The sequence below is a fragment of the Bufo gargarizans genome, chromosome 3 (genome assembly GCF_014858855.1).
Source record: "Bufo gargarizans isolate SCDJY-AF-19 chromosome 3, ASM1485885v1, whole genome shotgun sequence".
Classification (NCBI taxonomy): Eukaryota; Metazoa; Chordata; class Amphibia; order Anura; family Bufonidae; genus Bufo; species Bufo gargarizans.
Window position 1 is genome coordinate 594,922,152 of NC_058082.1, and position 12,208 is coordinate 594,934,359.

At 43.4% G+C, this 12,208-nt stretch overlaps 1 protein-coding gene across 1 annotated transcript in view; it reads left to right on the forward strand.

Annotated features, from left to right (window-relative positions):
• The window catches only part of GRIK1 (glutamate ionotropic receptor kainate type subunit 1), a 248,600-nt gene that overhangs the window by 202,786 nt on the left and 33,606 nt on the right, over window positions 1-12,208 (forward strand). Inside the window, exon 13 of the mRNA XM_044287731.1 lies at window positions 8,550-8,775. Within this exon, the coding sequence (XP_044143666.1) occupies window positions 8,550-8,775 (226 nt within the window). The remainder of the gene's footprint in view (window positions 1-8,549; window positions 8,776-12,208) is intronic.

Below are 12,208 nucleotides of genomic sequence, written 5' to 3' on the forward strand. Positions count from 1 at the left end.
ATGGGTTGAACATAAGGTTTCAATAAGGACTTATGAAAAACATTATGGATCTTCCAAGTCTGAGGAAGATCAAGACGGTATGCAACAGGATTGATGACAGACAGGATTTTGTAAGGCCCAATAAACCTAGGACCCAACTTCCAGGAGGGAACCTTCAATTTGATATTCTTGGTAGACAACCACACCAGATCACCAACATTCAGGTCCGGACCAAGCACACGTCTCTTATCAGCCACCCGCTTAAATCTCTCACTCATGCTCTTTAGATTATCTTGAATCTTTTGCCAAATAGATGACAAAGACGAGGAGAATCTGTCCTCATCAGGTAAACCAGAAGACCCCTCTCCCGAGAAAGTCCCAAACTGTGGATGAAACCCATATGCACCAAAAAATGGTGACTTATCAGAGGACTCCTGACGACGGTTATTTAAAGCAAACTCAGCAAGGGACAAAAAAGAACACCAATCCTCTTGATTCTCCGCCACAAAACAGCGCAGATATGTCTCCAGATTCTGATTGACGCGCTCTGTCTGGCCATTCGACTGCGGGTGGAAAGCAGAAGAGAATGACAACCGAACCCCCAAGCGAGAACAGAAAGCCTTCCAGAATCTGGAAACAAACTGCGTGCCCCTATCAGAGACTATGTCTGAAGGAATACCGTGCAATTTGACAATGTGATCAACAAATGCCTGAGCCAGCGTCTTAGCATTGGGCAAACCAGGAAAAGGGATGAAATGCACCATTTTGCTAAAACGGTCCACCACCACCAGAATCACAGTCTTCCCCGAGGAACGAGGCAGGTCCGTGATAAAGTCCATGGACAGATGTGTCCAAGGACGGGAAGGAATGGGTAAGGGAAGGAGAGGACCTGATGGCCGTGAATGAGGGACTTTGGCACGAGCGCAAGTCTCGCAGGCTGCCACAAAACCCTCAACCGACTTACGAAGCGCAGGCCACCAGAATCTCCGAGCGATGAGATCCAGTGTGGCTCTTACCCCCGGGTGCCCAGCAAGGACCGTATCGTGGTGTTCTTTAAAAATCTTGTGTCTTAAAGCGAGAGGCACAAACAACCTCCCAGGAGGACAAAGATCAGGAGCCTCTGACTGGGCTGCCTGCACCTCTGCCTCCAATTCAGGAAAAAGAGCAGAGACCACCACACCTTCAGCCAAAATGGGACCCGGGTCTTCAAAATTCCCGCCTCCCGGAAAACAACGTGACAGGGCATCTGCCTTCACATTCTTAACTCCAGGGCGGAACGTGACAACAAAATTAAACCTAGAAAAGAACAACGACCATCTGGCCTGTCTCGGGTTCAGACGCTTGGCTGACTCCAAGTAGGCCAGATTTTTATGGTCAGTAAATACGGTAATAGGGTGTCTGGCTCCCTCTAGCCAATGGCGCCATTCCTCAAAAGCCAACTTGATGGCCAACAATTCCCTATCTCCCACATCGTAATTTCTCTCTGCGGAGGAGAGTTTTCTTGAGAAAAAGGCACACGGTCGCCAATTGGCAGGAGAGGAACCCTGAGACAAGACCGCCCCCACACCCACCTCAGAAGCATCAACCTCAACTATGAAGGGTAACGAAACATCAGGTTGCACCAAGATGGGAGCGGAAGCAAAACTCTCCTTGATATCAGAAAAAGCCTTACGCGCCTCTACTGACCAAGAAGAAAAATCTACCCCCTTTCTGGTCATATCAGTGAGTGGTTTAACAATAGAAGAATAATTCAAGATGAACTTCCTGTAATAATTGGCAAAGCCCAAAAAACGCATCAGCGCCTTTTGATTCTCAGGAAGCTCCCACTCAAGCACAGCGCGGACCTTCTCTGGGTCCATGCGAAAACCAGAAGCGGAGAGAAGAAACCCCAGAAATTGAATTTCTGGAACCGCAAACACACATTTTTCCAGTTTCGCATATAATTTATTCTCCCGCAGGATGAGCAAGACCTGACGTAAATGTTCCTTATGAGTTTTGAAATCGGGAGAAAAAATCAAAATGTCATCCAAATACACCAATACAAATTTTCCCATCAAATGATAAAAAATGCTGTTCACGAAATGCTGGAAAACAGCTGGGGCATTCATCAAACCAAAAGGCATAACCAAGTTTTCAAAATGGCCCTCAGGGGTATTGAAGGCCGTCTTCCATTCGTCCCCTTCTCTGACCCTGACCAGGTTGTATGCCCCTCTTAAATCTAATTTGGAAAAGACTTTAGCCCCAACAACCTGGTTAAATAGGTCCGGGATCAGAGGAAGCGGATAAGGGTCACGAATTGTGATATTGTTCAGCTCCCTGAAATCCAGACAAGGTCTTAAAGAACCATCTTTTTTCTTAACAAAGAAAAAACCAGCGGCAACAGGTGACTTCGAGGGTCGTATGTGTCCCTTTCTCAGACTCTCAGAGATATAAGCACGCATAGCGATCCTCTCAGGTTGGGAAAGATTGTATAAACGAGATTTAGGCAGCTTGGCGTCTGGGATGAGATTAATAGGGCAATCGTACTCCCTGTGCGGGGGCAAATCCTGAACTCCACTCTCAGAGAAGACATCCGAAAATTCAGAGAGAAAAGATGGTATAGTCTTAGTAGCAACCTCAGAAACAGATGTCATGAGGCAATTCTCTCTGCAAAAGTCACTCCAACCATTTATTTGCTTCGCTTGCCAATCAATGGTGGGGTTATGTTTAGTGAGCCAGGGTAGCCCCAACACTAGAGGAGTCGGCAAACCGCTAAGGACGAAACATGACACATCCTCAACATGAGCATCACTCACAATTAAACGGATATTGTGAACTATGCCCTTTAATGATTTCTGAGAAAGTGGAGCGGAATCGATAGCAAATACAGGAATATCCTTTGTCAAAGCGCACACCTGGAAACCATGAGTTATCGCAAAGTGATTATCAATGAGATTGACCGCTGCTCCACTATCCACAAAAATCTCACAAAAAATGTTCTTGCTCTCTAGCGCCACCCTAGCAGGCAGGACAAAACGGGAACTACAAGCAAACGGAAAACCTTCAATTTCCGCCTCAACCCTGCCAATAGTAACAGACGGAACATTTTTAAAAGATTTTTTTCCTGTTTGTTTCTTTATTACTCCCAGAGAACTGCCTGAATCTCCTAGAGGGACAAATATTTGCCAAATGATTAATACCTCCACAACAAAAACAAACCCTCCCCTGCGGGCTGAATCTTCTATTGTCAGAAGCAATCAACCCCAGCTGCATGGGCTCCTGCTCAGAAGGGGCTGACAGCGACTGAGACCCCTGCGCAGAGAATGGGACCGCTGCACAGTCCTGGGACCGAGTATGACAGGAAGGAGAGATCTCTCCTCTCTCTCTAAGACGCCTGTCAATACGAACGGCCTGAGACATAGCAGAGTCCAAAGAAATAGGCCTTTCATGAAAGGCAAATGCATCTTTCAATCCCTCTGAAAGACCATGGCAAAATTGACTTCGGAGTGCAGCATCATTCCAACCAGTATCAGCTGCCCAACTCCGAAATTCTGAGCAGTATATTTCTGCGGATTGTTTACCCTGGCATAGGAGACGTAGTCTAGACTCCGCCAGAGCAATACGATCCGGATCATCATATATCTGACCCAGGGCTAAAAAGAATTCATCCACTGAACGGAGGGGCCGTGCCCCCTCCGGCAGCGAAAAGGCCCAGGACTGAGCGTTACCCCTGAGCAGCGATATAATGATCCCCACCCTCCGTTCCTCATCACCAGAAGAATGGGGAAGAAGGCGAAAATGGAGTTTGCAAGCCTCTCTAAAACGCACAAAATTCTCACTACCCCCGGAGAACGTATCCGGGAGCGAGATCTTAGGCTCAGAACAAGCTCCATGAACGCAAGCTGAACCGGTCACTTGAAGCTGAGAAAAAGTCTTACGGAGGTCAGCTACCTCCAATGAAAGACCCTGGAAGCGTTCAGCCAAAAGTGAAACCGGATCCATGCTTAAGACGGTTTTGGCGGCTTATAATGTCACGGAATGTGTACAGGTAACAAGGCAAAAGAAACATGCATAAATGTCTCGCTGGATCCAAAAGCTAAGGAACGAAAGGGAGACCCCTGTAGAAGACCTGGCACTTTCCCTGGCTGCTCAGCCTATGCATAGATCCGAATGGTGGAGGTATGCATATCCACGAACCTTGACTATAAAGCCCTGAGCACCCTACAATAGTGAGGGGACACGACCACCGGCTCCCTACACCAGACACGGAGGGAGTCAGGGTCACCTGGGATCCAGCAAACAGAAAATAACAGATAACAGTGTAACACTTAACTTTGTGGAGGAGAGGAGAACCAGATGGGCAAGCACACATACTCCAGGAAGAAATATAAGCCGCCCAGAAAAGCATTCTGGGGAAGAATTTAAAGGGAAACAATTAGTCCAACACATAACAGCTGAGAGACGCTAATGAGAGGAGGAGCTGAATACCACAACACAGAAGTCAAGGAGGAGGTTCTGAAAGGCCTCTGTCAGAGCTTCTCAGCTGTCTGGTTGTGACAGATATAATATTTAGTACTCATACCTAGGATAAGGGGAGTTGATGGCGAGTTGATATAATATCGCAGCATCTATTTATATTTTTCTGTGGTTGTCATTACAGTGATCTGTTGCTGCCCCTGTTTCAACCTGTCAGGTTCTTATAATGTGTCCAGGTCACTTCCTCCCTCAAGATCAACATACTACTCTTCTGCTGCCATCATCATTCCCATAAGCTGGTTGGCTACTGAATTCATGACACTGCACTTTTTACATGTAGCTCTCACTAACATAACTGTATTCAGTGGAATGGATAGGTTACTGCCTGCTACAAGATCAGAACACTCTTCTCCTGCTGTCTTATTATTCCCATGATCTAATGCTACCACTGTCATATACAGTCCAGTAATGTGATTGCAGTTTTGTGTGTGCTGTTTTAGGCTTTTGTGCCATAAAATAAACACTTCACTTTGGTGGCTCTTTGGACTCTTTTGCATTTTACAGTTGGGTCCATCTCACTGTCTCTTAGAAGAGCAGCACACAGGGGGTAGCTATAGAAGAAGCAGAAGTAGCGGTTGCTTTGGGGCTTGAACTGAGAAGGGGCCCACCCAGGAATAGGACTAAAAGATTTTATTGTCAGGGCAGTATTTTAAAATGACATTATACACAGAGGCACTATAGGAAACGGACGGAGCGGCTGCTGGGCCTTGTCTGAAAGAGCGATCTTGACCTGCCACAGGAGTGAGGGTTTCATGGTAGGAGGGCATTGTGAAGAAGCTTTGCGGGGGGTCATTTAAAGATTTGTTGTGGGGCCCACTGATTTCTAGTGGGGCCCACTGACCACACATACCCTACTTCTGCAGCTGACATGTTTTATGGCATATGCTTATGTGCTTCCTGAAGCTGGTAAATGTAATCAGCAAAGTCACTGCCTCCCACAAGATCAGTTCACTCTTCTTCTGCTGCAATCATTGTTTGACACGGCCTGGTCTTCATTAATCCATTGTGACCAGCTCACTATCTTCCTGAAGATCAACAAGCACTACTCTTCTGCTGCTATCATTATTCTCTCTTATCTTTTGGAGTTTTGATTGATTTCATGGAAAAACGTCTACTTTATAGTAGACCTCTCCTGCAGCAACCTAATCTCAAGGACTCTACAGGGTGTTTTTATTGGTGATTTTGTGCGGAGTGGTCCTGATGAAGAGTTTAATACTGATATTTTATGGTATAGTGAAACAGAGGGGCTGACGGTCCACACATTGTATTAAATCAGTAGGGAAGAAATAGAAATGTCTGTTCTCAGGCTATTTATTATCAGCCCCAGAAACGTTCCTCACAGTACGGAAAACACTGAAGACGTGGATGAGATATTATCAGCCAGCAAAGCAACTGATGATTTTCTCCGAACAGGAATGTTTTTCATCTGTTAACGGGGCAGCCAGCCAGACAATTCCCCTGCAGTGGCCACTGTGGGGAAAATGTTGTGCTACATGGAGACCATATGACCTAATAGAACAGGGGTGTCTTCATGAAACAACCCCTTTCATGGCTAGTAAATCTATAGGCAGCCATAGACATTAGAGCCATTGTATTCTGTTCTGAATCATTCCGTAATATGTCTTTATAGTGGCTGGAGTTCTTCTTTAAGCTTTAGGTCCTCTGCATGGATATACAGACGTGGACAAAATTGTTGGTACCCTTTGGTCAATGAAAGAAAAAGTCACAATGGTCACAGAAATAACTTTAATCTGACAAAAGTAATAATAAATTAAAATTCTATAAATGTTAACCAATGAAAGTCAGACATTGTTTTTCAACCATGCTTCAACAGAATTATGTAAAAAAATAAACTCATGAAACAGGCATGGACAAAAATGATGGTACCCCTAGAAAACACAGAACATAATGTGACCAAAGGGACATGTTAATTCAAGGTGTGTCCACTAATTAGCATCACAGGTGTCTACAACCTTGTAATCAGCCATTGGGCCTATATATATGGCTCCAGGTAATCACTGTGTTGTTTGGTGATATGGTGTGTACCACACTCGACATGGACCAGAGGAAGCAAAGGAAAGAGCTGTCTCAAGAGATCAGAAAGAAAATTATAGACAAGCATGTTAAAGGTAAAGGCTATAAGACCATCTCCAAGCAACTAGATGTTCCTGTGAGTACAGTTGCACATATTATTCATAAGTTTAAGATCCATGGGACTGTAGCCAACCTCCCTGGACGTGGCCGCAGGAGGAAAATTGATGACAAATCTAAGAGACGGATAATCCGAATGGTAACAAAAGAGCCTAGAAAGACTTCTAAAGAGATTCAAGGTGAACTTCATGCTCAAGGAACATCAGTGTCAGATCGCACCATCCGTCGTTGTTTGAGCCAAAGTGGACTACATGGGAGACGACCAAGGAGGACACCATTGTTGAAAACGAATCATAAAAAAGCAAGACTGGAATATGCCAAACTACATGTTGACAAGCCACAAAGCTTCTGGGAGAATGTCCTGTGGACAGATGAGACAAAAATCGAAGTTTTTGCCAAGGCACATCAGCTGTATGTTCACAGACGAAAAAATGAAGCATATCAAGAAAAGAACACTGTCCCTACTGTGAAACATGGAGGAGGCTCTGTTATGTTCTGGGGCTGCTTTGCTGCGTCTGGCACAGGGTGTCTTGAATCTGTGCAGGGTACAATGAAATCTCAAGACTATCAAGGAATTCTAGAGAGAAATGTACTAGCCAGTGTCAGAAAGCTTGGTCTCAGTCGCAGGTCATGGGTCTTGCAACAGGACAATGACCCAAAACACACCGCTAAAAACACCCAAGAATGGCTAAGAGGAAAAAATTGGACTATTCTAAAGTGGCCTTCTATGAGCCCTGACCTCAATCCTATTGAGCATCTTTGGAAGGAGCTGAAACATGCAGTCTGGAAAAGGCACCCTTCAAACCGGACACAACTGGAGCAGTTTGCTCATGAGGAGTGGGCCAAAATACCTGCTGAGAGGTGCAGATGTCTCATTGACAGTTACAGGAAGCGTTTGATTGCAGTGATTGCCTCAAAAGGTTGCGCAACAAAATATTAAGTTAGGGGTACCATCATTTTTGTCCATGCCTGTTTCATGAGTTTATTTTTTTACATAATTCTGTTGAAGCATGGTTGAAAAACAATGTCTGACTTTCATTGGTTAACATTTATAGAATTTTAATTTATTATTACTTTTGTCAGATTAAAGTTATTTCTGTGACCATTGTGACTTTTTCTTTCATTGACCAAAGGGTACCAACAATTTTGTCCACGTCTGTAGAAAGGATTGAAAACATTAACATTCTGACTGCCTGCAGCTGTCACTAGGGGGAGCTTAAGAGTTTACTGCAGACTGTTCATACATGGAACTCAATAATAAAATTGTATGCAATAGGCTCGTGAGCTCCTCCTAGTGGTGGCTGCAGACAGGCAGAATTCTATCATCTAACTCTAGGACTATGCAGTGGATATTGAGCTCAGGCTCTATAAAAACAAGTTCAGCTTCAATCAATATAATCATATATTAGGAAACCGGCAAAGAGTATTGGACCTAACAATGGGGAGCTGTGGGGTACTATATCTCCCTAGTCGGCGTAAGCACTGTTTTAGGCCATGCAATGCTTCTCCAGAAAAAAGGTATACAATTTATAAAAAAATAAAAGATGTGAGTATATTCAGTTTAAGGCAAAACATTTAAGGCATCAATTTGCCTAACCACATTGCACTGTGTGAAAAGGAGATGGTTTGCCAACAATATGCAAACTGAATAGGGGATGAATGATCGTAATAACGAACATTCGCCCCCATTAATTTGCATCAGGTTATGTGAAAGGCCTTTTAAATGAGTGCTGATCAACTTGATTGGCCCGGCCTTGACCTGTGTAACAGGCCCCTAGGTCTGCCCAGGTTTACAAAGATTTCTATTGTTTCTCCTAGGATAAGTCATAACCATTCAGGTTGGAGTTATCATTAAATTACCTCTTTCAGCATACATTGCTAACAACAATTTTCCCTTCCTCCAGAAATCCAAAATATCCACTTACGAGAAGATGTGGGCATTTATGAGCAGCCGGCAGCAGACGGCACTTGTAAAGAACAATGATGAGGGCATTCAACGGGTTCTCACCACCGATTACGCACTGCTCATGGAGTCCACCAGTATTGAGTTCGTCACACAACGGAACTGCAACCTTACCCAAATTGGAGGGCTCATTGACTCGAAAGGTTATGGAGTTGGCACACCTATTGGTAAGTTACACTTAATGACCACTAGGGGGCAGAATCAAAATTATCAGTGTAGAGACCCCAAGGCTCCATTTTCATAAGCCTATTCACATATGGTTGAAAGGTGGACCTAAAGTACAGTCATGTAATATGGATATGATTTATTTCTACTTGACAGTAGTAAGGTATAGATTTTGAAGTCGTACCTAGGTTTTTCTTCACCTGAGAAAAAGATTGTTTGGCGCCCTAGTCCTGTATCTAAATACTCATACGAAAGAAAAGTGGATTATTGGTGGCCCTTCCATACCTGCAGACTGTTCATACATAAACCCATGAGCTCCTCCTAGTGGTGGCTGCAGGCAGGCAGAATTTTATCATTTAACATAGGACTGAATCCTGTACCACTAAAGCCTCATTCACATATCCGTGTCCGTGCTCAGATCTGTGAGAAGGTGGTCAGTGAGAGGTGTACAGCACACGTCCGTGAAACACTGAGATGTAAATGAGGCTTAAGTAAGGTTGGAGGCACCCGTGGTTGCTAAAAACTTCCTTCTATAGATATGTCATAAATATCAAAGATAGGAGAACCCCTTAAGGGAAAACGGCAGTCCCACAATGGACATTTATCAGCCCATCCATATAATAGTTGATCAATGTTTAATCCACTGTTAGGACCCTCACCAATCACTAGAGGTCCTCAGTCCATTGTTCCTTCTAACTGCATGCTCACATGGACCAGCAGTCAAGCATGCGCAGTGTTGTTATGTCCAATCGGGGAATGTATTATTCTGGAATACCAGAGAACTGGCGTACCTAGGTCGCAATTTTGGCACAAGTGCCATTTTTTTGTATCAACGTTTGTGACTTTTTTGGCTTCCTCTGCCACTTTTCCAAAACGTGGATGGGAGGGGGTGTTTAACATGTGTGCCAGAAAACTAGAGCACATTACACCAGAAATCTACACTGACTCTCTTGCTGACGCAGATTTCTTTTTCTGGCACGCGGCCCTCCTGCCGATGATCCAGAATTATTACCCCTTAATACTTTGTATGCAGCACCATCTAGTGTGCCATACTGGTTGATTCCACTACTTTGTATGCCAGTGGGGATTTCTATTAAGACTGGTGCAAGAAACTCCAGTCCTAATGCATTTACCCAAGTGTCTATGGGACTGAGCGCTGTACTCGGTTGTCCCCATCCTTCCCATAGGGTTTGAATAGAGGGGCACTGCGCATGCTCTTTTCACCGCCAGCAAGCGTATATATTTATCACCTAGCCCCTTGAATAAATGATAAAAGAGTTGTCTAACCTCCGCCACAATTGGAGATATTTCCCAAAATCTACTCTGCCTAAAAAAACAAAACCACTTTCCTAGTCGCCGGTGCTCAGCTCCAGCACTGAGGGTACCACCCCCACTGCTTCTGGTCACCTGTTGACCACTGAATCCATTCACTGGCCTCAGTTGTGATATGTCTTCAAGGGGTGTGTGACTGCTGAGGCCAATGAATATATATTTTGGGGGAGATTTATCAAAACCAGGGTAAAGGAAAACTGGCCTAGTTGCCCATAGCAACTACAAAGCTGAAATCTGATTGGTTGCTATGGGCAACTAACCAGTTTTTCTTTACAGACTTCACAGAATTACCATTAATTCTAAAACATAACTTTTAATAAGTCATTAATAAAAGCCAATGGACCCTTATAGTACAGAAAAAAATATAAATCAAGAAATAAATCAAAAAACCTAACTGTGGAAATAGTATTCCACTAGCCTACGTTCGCAGGATGGCAGACAAGTGTTCAATAGGCTATTGGGGCAATGTCCCTGATTATAGCCCTATTCTGGTTGCTCTGCCTGCAAACGGAATAGCCGCCCTGATAGGGGCGATCCCGTGTCTCGTGCCTCCTATTAACCCCTAGAAGGCCCAGTTTTCCTTTACAGCAGTCTTGATAAATCTCCCCCAGTGAGTCTCATTTCTGAGAACTGTCTAGTGAAATCACGAGGCTCCAATTGGTTACCCTGACAGCCTGGGGCCTGCTGAAGGTTCCCAGGGCTGTCATAGTAATCTGCCTGCTGAGCTCTGCATGAGGCAGAGCTCAGCAGACAGAGGGCTGGATCCCATTCACCATCTATGTTATGGTGAATGAAACATGGGATGAAAAGATCTCATGTTCCAGCCCCCTAAGGGGGCTAAAATTTATTATGTAAAAAAAAAACATAAAAACATTAAAAGTCCAAAACCCAATTTTACATTTAAAAATAAATAAACAATAAAAAATAAACCTAAGTATTGCCATCTCAGAACTATTAAATTCTAAAAATATTTTTCCTGCGCAATGAATGCCGTAACGGAAAGAAATGAAAAACACTTGATTCGCCATTTTTTTGGTCACTTTGTCCGCCTAAAAAAGTTGTACGTACCACAAAAACGGTACCAATAAAAACTGCTATTTGTTCCGAAAAAAACAAGACCTACTGTATATACAGCTCTGTAGATGGAAATTTAAAAAAAGTTCCTATTTGTCAGAAAATGGAAAGAAAATTTTGATATTTTCAAGGGTTTTTATTTTAAAAAAAGTAGTAAAACAAACTAAAAACTATACTAATTCTGTATCTCCATAATTGCATTGACCATGGAATTTTTTGTGCACAGTAAATGCCGTAATATCAAAACCCCAAAAACTTTGGAGGGATTGTGCATTTTTTTCCAATTTCACCCTACAAAGATTTTTCAAGTTAAATTAAGTTAAATTAAATGGTGCCATTAAAAATACAACTTTTCCTGCAAAAAATAAGCCCTCATATGGCTATGTGAATGGAAAATTTAAAATGTTATGGCTCTTGGAATGTGGGGAGAAAAAATACAAAAATGCAAAAGCAAAAACAAAAATGAGCTTTGTCTTGAAGGGGTTAAGAAATGAAAACTGATCTCTGATTGGTTGCTTTATTAGAAAATGACAGCTGCTTTCTTCCAGAAACAGCGCCACTCTTATCCACAGACTGTGTGCGGTATTACAGCGCCACTCAAGCCAAGTAAATGGGAACACTACCATTTACAGCCTAAGGACAGGAATGGTGGAGGCTGAATATCAAGGCCGTTTAGAGGCTCCTGAATCGACAAATTTAGCTCTCCTTTATGTATGTGGATGCAAATAAGCCAAGGTCAGCTCATATGTATTACCCATCACGTTAGATAAGGTTATACGGGCACAGCTCTAATATTTGCGGCCTAGTCGGTCTCTTAACGGCGTGCAATAAATATAAAGTTCACTTCAGGATGATGGTTTTTGTGATGTTCGTATCTTCTGACGACCAATGACCAGGAAATTATTGTTTTCTGCAGCCATAAAACTCAGTTTTTGCAGCGGGGATGACAATGACTGAATACTTTTTTGGCAAATGTATAAATTATGATCTGTTTTTTAACGTAATAAACCGTTTCTGGGAAGTGTTGTT